Source organism: Macaca fascicularis, chromosome 9 (genome assembly GCF_037993035.2).
Source record: "Macaca fascicularis isolate 582-1 chromosome 9, T2T-MFA8v1.1".
Taxonomy (NCBI): Eukaryota; Metazoa; Chordata; class Mammalia; order Primates; family Cercopithecidae; genus Macaca; species Macaca fascicularis.
Genome location: NC_088383.1, coordinates 128,328,386 through 128,342,560, shown reverse-complemented (window position 1 = coordinate 128,342,560; position 14,175 = coordinate 128,328,386). Strand labels below are relative to the sequence as shown.

The 14,175-nt window shown below is 54.1% G+C and overlaps 1 protein-coding gene across 10 annotated transcripts in view; it reads right to left on the bottom strand.

The window, feature by feature from the left end:
* The window catches only part of GRK5 (G protein-coupled receptor kinase 5), a 252,869-nt gene that overhangs the window by 131,538 nt on the left and 107,156 nt on the right, over positions 1-14,175 (bottom strand). For 5 of the 10 annotated variants that reach the window (XM_005566566.5, XM_045361629.3, XM_005566565.5 and 2 more), the window contains exon 2: positions 1,339-1,434. The exons of 3 other annotated variants lie outside the window; for them this stretch is intronic. In XM_005566566.5, coding sequence (XP_005566623.3) covers positions 1,339-1,434 — 96 coding nt within the window. Of the gene's footprint in view, positions 1-1,338; positions 1,435-2,702; positions 2,756-14,175 lie in introns of all 10 variants that reach the window. 2 more of the 10 variants (XM_074002891.1, XM_074002890.1) reach the window with 1 other exon arrangement.

Below are 14,175 nucleotides of genomic sequence, written 5' to 3'. Positions count from 1 at the left end.
AGTAGAGAGGGCAGGATCTGAACCCATGTCTGCCTGGACCCAGAGCGCCTGATCCCTCAGGCCAGCCCCACTCTCGGCCGGAGAACACCGTGGGGATTCTGATGTGCCTGGGGTTTTAGGGATGGAAGGTGGGTCTTGAGGATGTTTCCTGACCCTTCAGGATCCCGCCTTGCTTCACCTGCTCATGTCTGCCTTTGTGGGGCGGGGCACAGATGGCTTCCTATCACCTATCAACGTGGAGTGTGGACTGACTGGCCCGGGGCCGGGACGGAGCAAGCCTGGGGGTGGCAGGTAAGTCCCCCCGGCCCTGGAAACTCGGGGGGCCAGGCCGTGAAGAGACCATTTAGAAAAGCTGAATAAATGGCTACACGTGGCCTCGAATTCCAGGGCAGGCACGGGGCAGCTCACCCCAGGCCCTGGGCAGAAGTCCCAGAAAGGGTGGGCCTATGGAGTTCCGGGCGGCGCGACCCCATGCCCAGCCTTCAGTGGACTTGAGTCTTCTTCAATGTGTTCAGTATGTCCATGACCTCTGACAATAATAAGCGGATGGGGAGCCCTCACGCGGTGACAGGGAAGGACCCACCCCAGGGCACAGAGGGCAGAAGGGCCGGGGCCCCAAACACTCTGGAGTAGGGCCTCACAACATGCCTGCCCCCTGGGGGCTGTCGCCCAGGCACCCAGGCCTCCTCACCACAGCTGTGTCCTGCATGGGACCAGGCACAGACCCACTTGGTTGGCTGCTCTTAGAGGTGCCTGGTGTGTGTGTGCTGGATACAGGGACCTAAGCTGTGCCACTGAGCCCAGCGGCTCCTCAGGAGCACTGGCATCCCCAGCAGGTGGAAAGGAGAGCCCCACCTCACCCCGCTCTCAGCTCCCAAAGCCTGGGCTGCCTCCTGAGGGCAGCACCCACAGGCTCCAGGAAGAAAGTGGAGAAGTTACAAGAGGGGACTCTGTGCTGGGCCTGGCCCACCTCCACTGCCCTCCCACCAGCTGTGTGACTTTGGGCCAGTCACAGAACCACTCTGTGCCTCAGTTTCCCCATCTGAAAGGTGAAGTGAAATATTAAATAATAGCACCTGCCTCAAAGTGTAACTGGGAGGAGGTCACTCTGCCCAGCACATGCCATATATTCAGTGAATACTGGTTGGCTGTTTATGTCGATTAGCAAAGAGGTCAGCCTGGAGCCCCTACCTGGAAGCACGATGCTGTGCCCACTGATTGGCATTTGCCTCCCTGCACAGACGGCCTGGCAGCTCACCCGTTTGCCTCAATGCACAGATGGCTTGGCGGTTCACCTGCTCCTCGCTCCCCCCACGGCTCCCAGGCAGGACAGCTTACCTATGGTCCTTCGGAGGTCTTCACACTGGCTAATGTGAGGGAACTTCAGGATTTCCTTCCACTTCTTGCTTTTCCCTTTGCGCTTTCCTCCGCCCCCTGTAGAGATGGGGAAAAAGATTCCGGACTGAGGCTCCAGAGCCTGCGGGGCCCCTGCAGTGAGCCTGCCCACCAGCCTCCTGGGCTGAAAGACAGGGACGGCTGTAGGTCAAGCCAGTGACACACCCCCAGCCCAAGACATACACATACACACACACCACACTCCCCAACACACACACTCTTCCTCCCAGGTGGGCTCTGAGCCTCAGTCTCCCATACAGTCCTGCCCGACTCCGATCCCCCAGCACTGAGGCCCGGGGCTCCCCTGCACTCCACCCACACCAGGCATCCCCCACTGCTGTTCCCCCACACCAGACCACAGCCTTCCCACAGCAGGGGCCAAGTCTGCCATGTCTGAACCTCCCCTTTAGCTTGGGACATCCCTGTGGGGCGGAGGCACAGGCAGGTGCCCATGGCCCCTCATGGCCCTCATTTTGTCCTCTCGCTTTCTGTGGAGAATCTCCTTCCCCAGCTGGAGGCCAGATGTTGGGGGAAAAGGACTTCAGTTTCCATTTGTCAAGTACCTCCTTCTTCTCCCTCCTCACAAACCCCAAAGTCTCTGAGGCTAGAAGGAAGGAGGGACTCCTGAGGGGCCCTGCCTCACGTCCTCCCCAGTGCATACGAATACTGAGCACATGGACGTGATGAACATGCACACACAAGCATGTAATGCACACACACAATGAACGTGCACTAGTAATGAACACATGTAATGCACAGACATGTGTAACGTGCAGAACCACATGAGGCGCACACAGGTGTTCCCATCATCCTCGCACTCCTGGTCCAACGGATGGTGGACAGGTGTCAGGAAGCACAGGTGCAAATAGCGATGGGGTGCAGCTCTGGGCCTGAGTGTCCCTGAGCCCACCAGCGTCTGGGCCTTGGACCTGGAGGCACTGCTGTGCCATGTGGCTGGAAGGCTCCCAGGGACCGAGGTGCTGTCACCCACCCTCCACCCTTACAGTGGCCCTTAGCCACCATCTGTCCGTGACTCACCACAGGTCATGGAGACCTTTGTGCCCCTTGGTTATCAGGATTTTATGTAGCTCATCTGCTTGTTTCGGGTGGGTACGCAGCCCCTCCATTCTCTCACCCTCCCAGGAGTCGGTTGGGCAGGACAAGGCCCCGTCTGCACACCAACAAACCCAGGGGAGCCCAGTGGCACTCAGCTCCAGCCCTCCCCGGGCCAGCCCAACCCGTCCTCCACCTTGCTCTGGCCCTGTGGCCGTCCCCTGCTGCCCAGGCAAGCCTGGACAAGAACCCACCGTCTCTGAGTCCTTGTCCGTGAACCGGAGACAGTAAGGCCTTCCTCCCAAAGCTGAAAGGAGGGATAACAAGGTAGCGTGTGTTTAAAAGGAGGCACAGAACCGGGGCTTCTTAACTGTCATCCAAGCTATCCTGGAAAGCTAAGGTCATGGCCCTGATTAGCCAGTGCACCTGCCTCTGAGAACGGGACCAGAACTCCGCTCCTGGTGGCCAGGAAGCAGGAGAGGGTGCTGATGGGGAGGAGTCCATCTCTCTCCTCTCCTTTTATCGCATATTCAACCCAACTCCCTCCTCTCCAACCAGCCCCAGCGTTCTCCTCGCAAATCTCCACAGACCGCCAAGGTCTCACACTCTGAGGGACAGAAGGAATGCATATTGGGCACCTGCCGTGGTGAGGCTCCATCTGTACATGACCTTGTTTAATCCTCAGAATAACTCTTTGAGGAAGAAATCACTGGGACTGCTGGTGGCTCGACCCACAACACACTCACTCTTTCCGCCAACGGGGACCACACATATAAGTGCCCACACATTTCATGCACACATAAACATACACGTGCATACTGCTCAGCCCTGTACTGGCCCTGCCCGGGGCCAAGCCCCTCACCTGCAGGCTTCACCCTTACTCTACAAGGCAGGAACTTTTTTTTTTTCTTTTTTTTGAGACAGAGTCTCAGTCTGTCACCCAGGATGGAGTGCAGTGGTGCGATCTCAATTCACTGCAACCTCTGCCTCCCGGGTTCATGCGATTCTCCTGCCTCAGTCTCCCGAGTAGCTGGGAATACAGATATGCACCACCATGCCCAGCTAATTTTTCATATTTTCAGTAGAGACAGGGTTTTACCATGCTGGCCAGGTTGGTCTCAAACTCCTGACCTCAAGTGATCCACCCGCCTTGGCCCTCCAAAGTGCTGGGATTATAGGCATGAGCCACTGCGTCCGGCCGGCCGGAACTATTATATACCCAGTTGACAGATGAGGAAATCCAGGCATGGGGGAAAGGTCGCAAGTCACCGATGGCCCCGTGGCTCATAAATGGCAGAGCCAAGATCCCAGCCTGAGCAGAATCCAGACCCTGGGCTCTTGCTCTTGCTGTTCTGTCTGTAAACCACCATTTCTGGGTGCCCCGAATACAAGAGAAATTCTCAGAGGATCAAAGAGAAAGCTGGTGTCAGACTTCAGGAGTGACGTGGCAGCCATAACGGGAGCAGAAGCAAGGATCTAGTTGGGGCCGCAGCCTGTGAGCTCCCAGAAAAGCGGCAGGCTGGACCAGAGGCCCGCAGGGTCACCAGTGTGTCCCTTAGGTGGCTTGTTTGTCTGCTTGCTTGTTCACTGAACCGGTTGCCAACATTGAAAAATTAGGAGATTCCCAGATGAGGACACAAAGGCCTAAGAATGATATAATGGATGCTGGGGACTTGGGGGAAGGGTGGGAGGGAGGTGAGGGATAAAAGACTACACACTAGCTACAGTGTACACAGTTTAGGTGACGGGTGCACCAAAATCTCAGAAATCACCACTAAAGAACATTCCATGCAACCAAACACCACCTGTTCCCCCAAAAATATTGCAATAAATAAAAATGAGGAGATTTCACGTCGAAATCCAGATCTTGGACGTCTCTCGCACAGCCAGGCACCTGACATGGCAAGAAGCAGCCGGAGCTGGGCAGCAGCTGCCCGGGGGACGGTACATGTGGCCTCCAGACGAGTCAATCCTCATCCAGCCGCAGCTCTCATTCAGGCGGCCTAGAGGTTCTATGCACGCCCAGAGAAGGGCCATCCTCTCAAGAAATCAGCCTAAATCCTAGCTCAGCAGAGTCAGACATTCCCATCCCAGCAGCTGTGAGGCCTGGGAGGGTCGTTAGAACTCGACAGGCCTATCCCCTGCTCCTCATTCCCTTCACACACTACTGATTCTCAGACCTGCAGGCATGAAGCACCATTTTTTGCACGCGGCAAAATATGCATAACATAAAATGTACCAGTTTAACCATTATTTAGGTGAATGAGTCAGCGGCATTAAGGATGTTCCCATTGCTGTGGAACCATCACCACCTTCCGTCTCCAGGACTTTTTCATCATCCCAAACTGAAACTCTGAACCCATTAAACATTAACTCCCGTTCCCTCCTTCCTCCCAGCCCCTGGCAACCTCCCTCCTACGCTCCATGTCTCTGATTGTGACTACTCTAGATACTTCGCATAAGGGAATCCTACAATTCATGTTCTTTTGTGTCTGTTCTTTCACTTAGCGTAATGTCCTCGAGCTTCACCCATGTTGCAGCATGTGTCAGAACTTCACTCGTTTTGAAGGTTGCATAATATTCTTTTGTACGGATATACAACCTTTTGTTTATCGTTCATTTGGGGATAGACATGTGGGCTGTTTCTACCTTTTAGCTATTACGAATAACGCTGCTATGGATATTTGCATACAAGTATCTGTTCGAGTCCCTGCTTTCCATTCTTTTGGGTATATACTCAGGAGGGAAATTGCTGGATTATATGGTATATGTGTTTAAGTTTTTGGGGGAACTGATGAAGCACTCTTGACAATACAGATTTCTAGGCTGCACCCCAATCCTCTGTGACTGGACCCCAGGAATGTGACTTCTTACAAGGATCCCCGAGTGATTCTCAGGCAGCCAGTCTATGGAAACCAGGAGTCTATTTTATACACGCACACTTATAGATTTATTCATTAAGAAAGTTAACATAGGTTCACTGATTCGTTCAACCAATATGTGTTGAGCACCGATTAAGCGGCGAGCTCTCTGCAGGTGCCAGACGCAGTGTTGCTAGCAGGGAAGACAGACATCAAAGGCATTACTTCAGTGGTTCCCAACCCCAGCGATGGCCTCCCAGGGAACATTTGGCAATGTCTGGAGACATTTTTAATTGTCACCACTGGGTGGAGAGGTGCTACTGGCAGCTAGTGGGTACAGGCCAAGGATGTGGTTAAACATTGTGCTGTGCACAGGACAGCCCCCTGGAACAAAGAATGGTTGGCTCTAAAATGTCAAGGGTTGGGGCCAGGTGTGGTAGCTCATGCCTATAATCCCAGCACTTTGGGAAGCCAAGATGGGAGGATTTGTTTGAGCCCAGGAGTTCAGACCGGCCTAGGCAACATAGCAAGACTCCGTCTCTACTAAAAATAATAAAATAAGTAGCTGGGCATGGTGGTGCACAGGATTGCTTGGACCCAGAAGTTTGAGGCTATAGTGAGCTATGATCATGCCACGGCACTCTAGCCTGGGTACTTTCAAAAGAAAAAGTAAGTCAAGGGTAGGGATGTGGAAAAATGCTGCTTTACTTAATGACCATTTTGACCAACATTTAGGAAAAGAACAGGGGTTGGAGGAGATCTGTTAGTGATGGGGCAGCTGTGGTGGGGGTGGAGGCAGTGGGAAAGGTGAGCCACTTGGAGGCAGCTCCAAGCCAAGGGTGCAGACTCTCCAGCTACTGCCTGGGCTCACTTTCCTTCTCAATCCTATTTCCTCAGCTTCCAGAATACGGCAGGGAGACTATGGTGGGCAGGATAACACCCTCAGGGATGCCCTAATCCCTAGAACCTGTGAGTACATTAGGTTCCATGGCAAATGAGCATTAAGTTTGTGGATGAAATTATGGATAATAATAGGGACATTATCCTGGATTATCCAGGTGGGCCCACTGTCACCAAAAGGGTCCTAAAATGTGGAAGAGGAAGGAAGAGCAGCCATTGTCAGAGTGATGCAATGTGACAAAGACTCACCAGCCATTGCTGGCTTGGAAGACGGGAAGGGGCCGCAAGCCAAGGCATGCAGGCCAGGAAGGATTCTCCCCGGAGCCCCCAGAGGGAACACAGCCCTGCTGATGCCCTAACTCACTGAGACTGTGTCTGACTTCCAATCTCCGGAACGGTAAGATACGGAACGGTAAGATACTAAATGTGCGATGTTTTAACCCACTTAGTTTGTAGCAATTTGTTATAGCAGCAACAGGAGTTAATACAAGGATGTTCTCAGCAGGGGATCCCCCTAAATAACAGCAGGCACCCAGAATGGCCTCTCACCTCACATCTGGCTTCCAGTTCCTCTAAAAGTCCCATGAAATAAATCCAACCTTCCATAACTCAGATGGGCTGGGAGAAGGTTTCACTTCTTAACAAACAAAACCTGCCTCAGAGAGGGCACCAAGTCTAGACAAATGTTTGGCTCTCAAGCTGCTGCAGCGTTGTGAAGCTGCATATTTGATAACTGAAGTATTGGCACTGTTTATTATTTCATAGGACTTGATTGCTTCTCTGTATCCCGAGAGGGGGCAGGGCCCAGTCACGCCACTGCAAAAATTCCTCCTGTGTCCTGGTCCTATGGCCCCAGCTGCCCTAGGCCCACCTCCCTGCTGGGGAGGGGTGTTAGGCCTACAGGGAGCTGGGGCCATCACCTCCCACCTCCCCTGTGCTCAGGTGCCAGCAGCAGGAATGACTAGTTCCCAGGCCTGACCACCCACAGGCTCAGCCCGTTCTCCTTGGCCCGGTTCAGGGCCTCGGTAATCGTCTTCCTAAGCTTTATTTCCCTCCCTGCCTCTGCTCTCAGGGCCTTTACACTCACTGTTCCCTCTGCCAGGAGCACCTTCTTCCTGCCTTTCTGAACGTTTCTCACCCACATTTCCAGTCTTAGCCTGAATTTTGCCTTCCTGGAGGTCTTCTCTGACCTTGGTTGTGAAGCAGGCCCAGTCTCCAAGTGCCATGGAAGTGTGTGGGAAGCACTGGTCGGTCAGTCTGTCTGTCTCTCTCTGTCGAACATGCACATCAGCTTACAGATCCATTTATCCGTTCTCTCAACGCATGCCACTTTCATGGACTCATTCAACCTCTACGTGCAGAGTGACTGCTGGACTCCCAGCCCCACCCCACAACTCTCATCACCACCTGAAATCTTCCCACTTATTTGTTTCCTTGCCCATCATCAGTCTCCCCTGCGCTGATAGCAGACCCGTAGTGTCAGGGACCTGGGTTTCTTGGTTCTCTGTCACCTTCTCCTTGGTCCACTGTAGATGCCCAAACTGTATCTGCTGAGTCATGCTTTAGGTCCGGCCACCTGGCAGCCCCTCCAAACCCTGTATGCATCATCGTTTCCCCCCCACTCTGACCTTGCAGGTGTGGCTTTCTCTGCCAAGAAGGCTTGTTCTTCAAGCTCCAGCTCTAGTGTCCCTTCTCGTGCTGCCCTGAAGAGGCAGAGCCCCTTGTCTGGACCACAGCCCTCTCCCAGCTCGGGTCAGACCTGCTCCTGGGAAGGTGGGGGGTGCAGCTAACACTTGCTTAATTACGAGCTTCCATTAAGTTACTTGGCTGACTGGGTAAAGGCATGAGCGCCTGCAGGAAGAAATGACAGCCTCCCTCCTCCCTCCCTGCCAGCCCTCTGGGCTGAGCACTGACCTCTGCGCACTGTACATTCGGCCCTCATTCAGGAGGCACTGACCCTATTCACAGATGAGAAAGCTGAGGCTCAGGGAGAGGAATGAATGGAGCCAGGGAATAAGCCACACACCCAGGCAGGAGCAAGATCTTCTGCTGGCGCTGGCTCGCTGCTATTTCCTGTCCCGAGGAGCCTCGGGCTTTATTGCTTTCCCAAAGGATCCTCTGCTGTTCAGGGTTTACCTTCCAGCTACCAGTAACGAGTCAGGGAAGAGGACCTGGTTCCTGACCTCATCCAGCTCATTCCATGCATCAGAGAGCAAAGATGAGCAAGACAGCTGGGGCTGTAGCCAGGCAGGTAGGGGAGGCTGCATGGAGAAGGGTGACCCCACCAGGCAAGGGAAAATGGCAGTGACCGAGGCCCAGGGCCAATCAGGGGGGCTCCCGCTCTGGGGAAGGCACCAGAGGACCAAGGTGGCCTTGCGTAGGAAGGAGTCCAAGACAAAACCTGGAGAAAGGCGGACAACAGCAAGGTGGGGTGTTCCCTGACTCATGGCTGCCACTGGCCCTTTAGAGGGGACAGATTCTAGGGAGGGCATTGCTTGTCCAATCCCACTCTCACTCCTGCTTTCTCTGGCCCCGGGGGCTCCCTCGGCTGCCAGCTGCCAGCAATGTCCTCCAGGAGGTGCCCTCCTGCCAGGCTGGGGAAGTGTGTTAAGGGGGAGGTAAGGCAGGAGGAGGGAGAGTGGTTAACAAAGGGGTGGGGGCCCCACAGGAGGAGGGCATGTCCTAGAAGGGAATGGAGTGCCCGATGGAAGGCAGAAGCAAAGTAATAATAAAAAGCCACTGATCCTCAAGCATGGGCCAAGCACTCGTCTCAGTGAGTTATTGAGACACTAATGCGTTTCCTTCTCTTGTGGCTATCCCCAGGGAAGAATAAAAGTATCATTCCCCCCAAAAAACTGCCATGGGAGAAGAGGCTGTCTCGGTGGGGGAAGAAACTGACTTGCTGTTACTCTTGTTGCCTTTGCTGTTTCTGAGAGTGGTGTTTGTGCTTTCAAGGCAGAGGCTGAAATGAGCTGGCATGGAGAACGGAAGGGAGAAGCTGAGGCTGGAGGAGGTGCGGTGCTTCTGGGGAGGGCAGTGGGACCACCTGAGCTCCAGGAAGGCATTGTCCCTGTGGCAGTGTCAGCCCAGCGGGATGTGGCTAGGGTGCAGCGATGATGGGTTCCAAGCAGTGAGGGGCCTACAGCCCCCAGAGCCCTGTAACTACCTGGCACTGTGGAGTGGAACTGCCAGCCCAGCCCCTTCCTCCAAAGGACACTGGCAAAACCAGCAATAGTGGTGATCTGGACAGGCTAAGGTCTAACTTACTGGGCTCCTTTAAGCCCAACAGCTTCACATACCATCCTTGGGAGGGATGGAATAGACCTTTGCAAAACAATTGACCCTGGACGGCTTGTGTGGCCTTTGCTATACTCCCAGAGTCAGGGAATTTGTACCAGTAACACATCACCTAGTTCAATTCCCACACCACCCCTGTGAGGTAGGTCCTAGTACTGAACCCGTTTGACAGATTCGGAAACAGAGTCTCAGAAAGGAAAGAACCTTGCCTCAATCAGGCAGTGCATATCATAACCTGAACCAGGGCTCAGCTGTTCTGACTCTTAGTCTAATGTTCTTTTCCTCCCTGGTGACAAATGCGCGATTGATCAGAGAAAGGTTCCACGAGGGAAACTAAGGAAGGTTCTATGCATTTGTTGGAAGGAGCTTCCTTCTTGCCCTTAAGTCAGTGGTTCTTGGTGGTCCTTGGACCAGCAGCATCAGCATCGCTGGGAGCCAGTTAGAAATGCAGCTTCCTGGGCCCACCCTGGACCTACGGAATCAGACACTGGCCAGCATGGGTGACTTAATGAGCTCTGCAGGTGATTCTGGTGCACTCTCACTTTGAGAACCACTGCTGTAAGTCAAGAGAAAGTCCCTGAAATCAGTGAGCAAAAGGATGACGCGACCACTCTTTCTAGGAATTTCTTCCTCTCTGACTTGTTATTTCTGCCCTGTCTACGTCTTCTAAAAAGGACCTGAAGACACACAAACAGGCTTGGAAAAGTTGACTGAAAAATATTCCTCTCAGCTCCAGAATGCGGTGATCCTGGGCTCTGACTCTACAAGGTCGCTGCGTCCTGCCTGACTTGAGTCAAGCATTCTTCTCACAGCAGGATGCCTGGCAGCCATAAAGCCGTTAACAAGGCCACTCACAGGGGCAGGAGGACAAACCGTATGAGGCCCCTCCTACACCAGAAAGCCTAAGCGAGATTGCAGGGAGAGCACCGCTCAGTTGCGGCCTTGAGGGGTCCGGGCCAATGAGATGGCCTCAGGGGCCACTGCCCCCCACTCTCCCCCAGGCCCTGATCATCTCCCTGTGAAGTTGGGCAGAAGTCACCTCAAGTCTCACACCTATTTTGCGTGCACACACACACACACACCCTGTCTACTGAATGCCTCTTTGCCTTCTGTTGACCCTTGGACCTTTATTGTTTACAGATCCCAGAGAAGAGAAAGTCATCCCTGGGGATGGGAAGGCAAGATCCACAGTGAACCTGCCGTGCTTTCTGGACCCTGAGTAAGTGGGGGCCTGTTTTCCCATGGGCCACACCCCTCTGGGGCAGACTCCTGGCATCCCCACAGATCAGGACATACTCACATCTTTGCACAGGCCCCAACTGGTCATAGTATAATAAAGAATCTGACTGGCCTTTGTCCCTGGCTCCTGAGAGGTGGCCTCTAAGTCCTTGGAATTTTCTGAGTAACAGGAGTGTCTTTTTCATTCATGGTAGGCCTCTGAAGCCATATCTCAGTTTATGCTAACAAGATGACTCATGGCGGGGCTGGTCATGCCAAAGAGACCAGTCATGGGATTAGAAGGTTGAGGCTTTGAGCCACGTGATATCACCCAGACTTCCAGAGAGACAGGGGGCCAGAGATTGGGTTCAACCATGTGCCCAGGGATTCCATCAATCATGCCTACATAACGATGTTCCAATAAAAACTCCAGACACTGAGGCCTGGGTGAGCTTCTTGGTTATCACACACCAAGCATGCCAGGAGGCTCCAATAAAAACTCCAGACACCGAGGCCTGGGTGAGCTTCCTGGTAATCACACACCAATGTGCCAGGAGGTGGCACATCCATGGCAGCTTCACATCTGGGACCCTCAGACCTTGCCCTGGGCACCTCTCCCTGTCACTGGTTTGGGTATCTTTTTGCAATAATAAAACTGTAATTGTCAGTATAGCGCTGCACTGGGTTCTGTGAGGGAGTCTAGCGAATTATCCAACCTGAGAGCTTCAGGGGAATCCCTAAATCTGTTGCCATGGTCAGAAATGCCAGTGGCCTGGGGACTCCCCAACCATGTGGCAGGTGCCTGGGGTGAGGGTGGTCTTGTGGAGACTGTGCTCTTCGTTTGTGATGTCTGCACTAATCCTGGGTAGTTAGAACTGCAGCTGTTGAGGCTGCTATGTCTTCAGAACCCTTCAGCCCAGCTCACTACCCATCTCCCGGAATCCTCATTCTAAAGGCTCAAGGAGCAAATCTGATTGGCCAACTCATCTTTTCTCTCCAAGCCACATGTCATGGGTCACTCTAGAGTTTGAATGGGTCTGGTCCTCGTATGGAGAGGGCAGGGTAACATGGCACGGCCACCCCAGCTCTCAGCTCAGAGCAGAAACCCCGGGGTTGGGGCCAGGCATAACCAGAGGCAGCAGGAATGGGGCCACAGAAACTGCCACCCCCATTTCCAGAATAGTTTGGGGGCACTGCTGGTTAAAGGCACAAGCACACGGGGTAGTGAGGGGCACAGGCTACAGAGACCCCAGGACTTCCCAGCAGAAACTGGCTTGTGGTTCAGAAAAGTCAGCATTATGCTATTGCAGGGGGCCACATTTGTTAGAAACCCAAACTATGTCATGAATCGGGTCTTTCGACTATGAATTTGGAGGGGGAGGAAGGAAAGCCCTGAAAACTGGAGAAGCTGCCCTCAACTGAATCAGTCTGGGGGGGTCTCAGGTGTCGCAGTGACTGCATGCGGAAGGATCACTCCACTGCGTTCCCAGCCACAAAAGGCCAATGACTCATCTGCAGTCAAGTGGAAAGCAGTGTCACAATTCCGCCTGCGATGTCTGCGGGACTAAAGACTCCATCCAGTTCTTTTCTACCCAGGTGGGCTTTCAGGACTCAGCTCCCAATGTGCTGCCAGCAGGGCTGGATTTCCAGAAAATGTCACGGTGGGGAGGCTGTGGGTGTTCTCAGAGTCAGATCTGGCCTGGGCAAAGTGGAGGCGGCCAGTTGTTCTGATGAGAAGGGGTTACCCCTGTGTCTACTGCCTTCTGTTCCTCCCTCCCCTCCACTGATACTTATTTTCCATCCACCTGGGCTCTGCCACCTTTGCCACCCCCAGAGTGACACCACCAGCTGAAACTGATGAGGTGGGCATGTGGCTTCTCACTGATTCTAAGTCTCTTTTCATCCAGCCCCGAACAAGGCGAGATCCCAATTACAGGGCCTGATCAGGGGCTGCGTCACCAAGTGACTCAAGCCTTTTCAGAAGCAACATGACTCCAGCCAAGTGTATTTGAGGTGACCTCAGCCTGTAGGGGACTTTCTCCAACCCAGTGTACTTGGCAACCACTGTGAAAGGGAGACAGGCCCCTGGTTTCGGGTGGGGGTGGGAGAAAGCACCATCTCTCTAGCCTCAGTTTCGTCATCTGAGATCCAGGACAGGGTGCAGAGCCCCTCTGTCAAGAGTTTGCTTTAAGATCCCCACAGGTGAGACACATGATGAGGAGCCCACTGAGTGGGCCAGGCAGGGAAGGGGTGGAGTGGGGCAGATATAGGCCAAGGGTCTCATTCTGTCTCCACGGCTCTCACCTTCTAAGAATAGCCAGCCCCTGGCTGAGTCCCTGACTCAGTGCACCTCCTCTACACAGCCTTTCTGCACACTCTCCAGAATCAGGGGGAATCCAGCCTCGGTCCTCATCCTGCCCTCAGTTCCTCCATTACTGCACTGCCCCAAAGTGCTGGAGCTGGGAGGTCAAGGTCTAGTGGCATCGGGAGGAGACTGCTCCCCGTAACTATCCCCTGATTGAGAGGTTTAGAAGAAAACAACATGAAGGGCTGCCAAAACACCTGTGACCCGGAATCTCTCGAGATGGGGCTTGTGCAGTGCCTCTGGATGGCATCGGTCCACTGTTCCCTGGGGCAGGAAGCATCAGGAGCTTTTAGGCGCCATGGTCCTGCTGCCTTCGAGTGTGTCCAGCACTTTCCTAGCTGAGCATAGGACCCCAGGTGGCAGGCAAGAGAGGGAAGTGGGGTGGTCTGGGGGACACAGAGCCTTTCCCTGTCCAAGGGTGCATTCCACAGCTGGCACCACCAGCTCCACCACTTGGTGGGGACTGGCTCTTTTCACATGAGGAGAATCACTTCAGAGACCTAAAGAATGGGTCAAGTTGTGCAGGATCCAGCCCCAGGTTCCATTCATAGGGCTGACACTCTGATGTGGGCACAGCCAGGCCAGGGAGCAACTGCCAGAACTGTGAGGCCAGGAGGCAGCGAGAGTGGCTGGAACCCTTTCCGGGCCTGCTGGCCGCCTGCCACTCAGTCAGGGGCTTGCTGTGCTCAAGGATTCCACCCAAAGCGGGGGCAAAAGGCACGGGCAGATGGGAACCGGGGCGTCATACACCCCAGCCTTCCCAGCGGCTCTGTCCTCTACAGGAGCGGACATGGGGAGCAAAGACACAGTTCTCCTGACCCCAGAAAGTTCCCTGTGCCACAGTTCTCAGCTATGAGTGTCTGAAATGTCTTGGCTGGATGGTGTTAGGCGCATGGGGCGGCTCAGGGCATCTGGGGCCTGCGGTCTGTGGGCAGGTGCCAGCACCTCCAGGCCCCTCCTCACGGCCACAACACAGTTGGGGTTTCCAGAGCAGAAAAACCTCAGCCTCAACCAGAGGGATCCCACAACCTCAAATAGGAAAACCAAAACCAACACCAGGCTGGGTAACTGGTCGCCATGGGGATG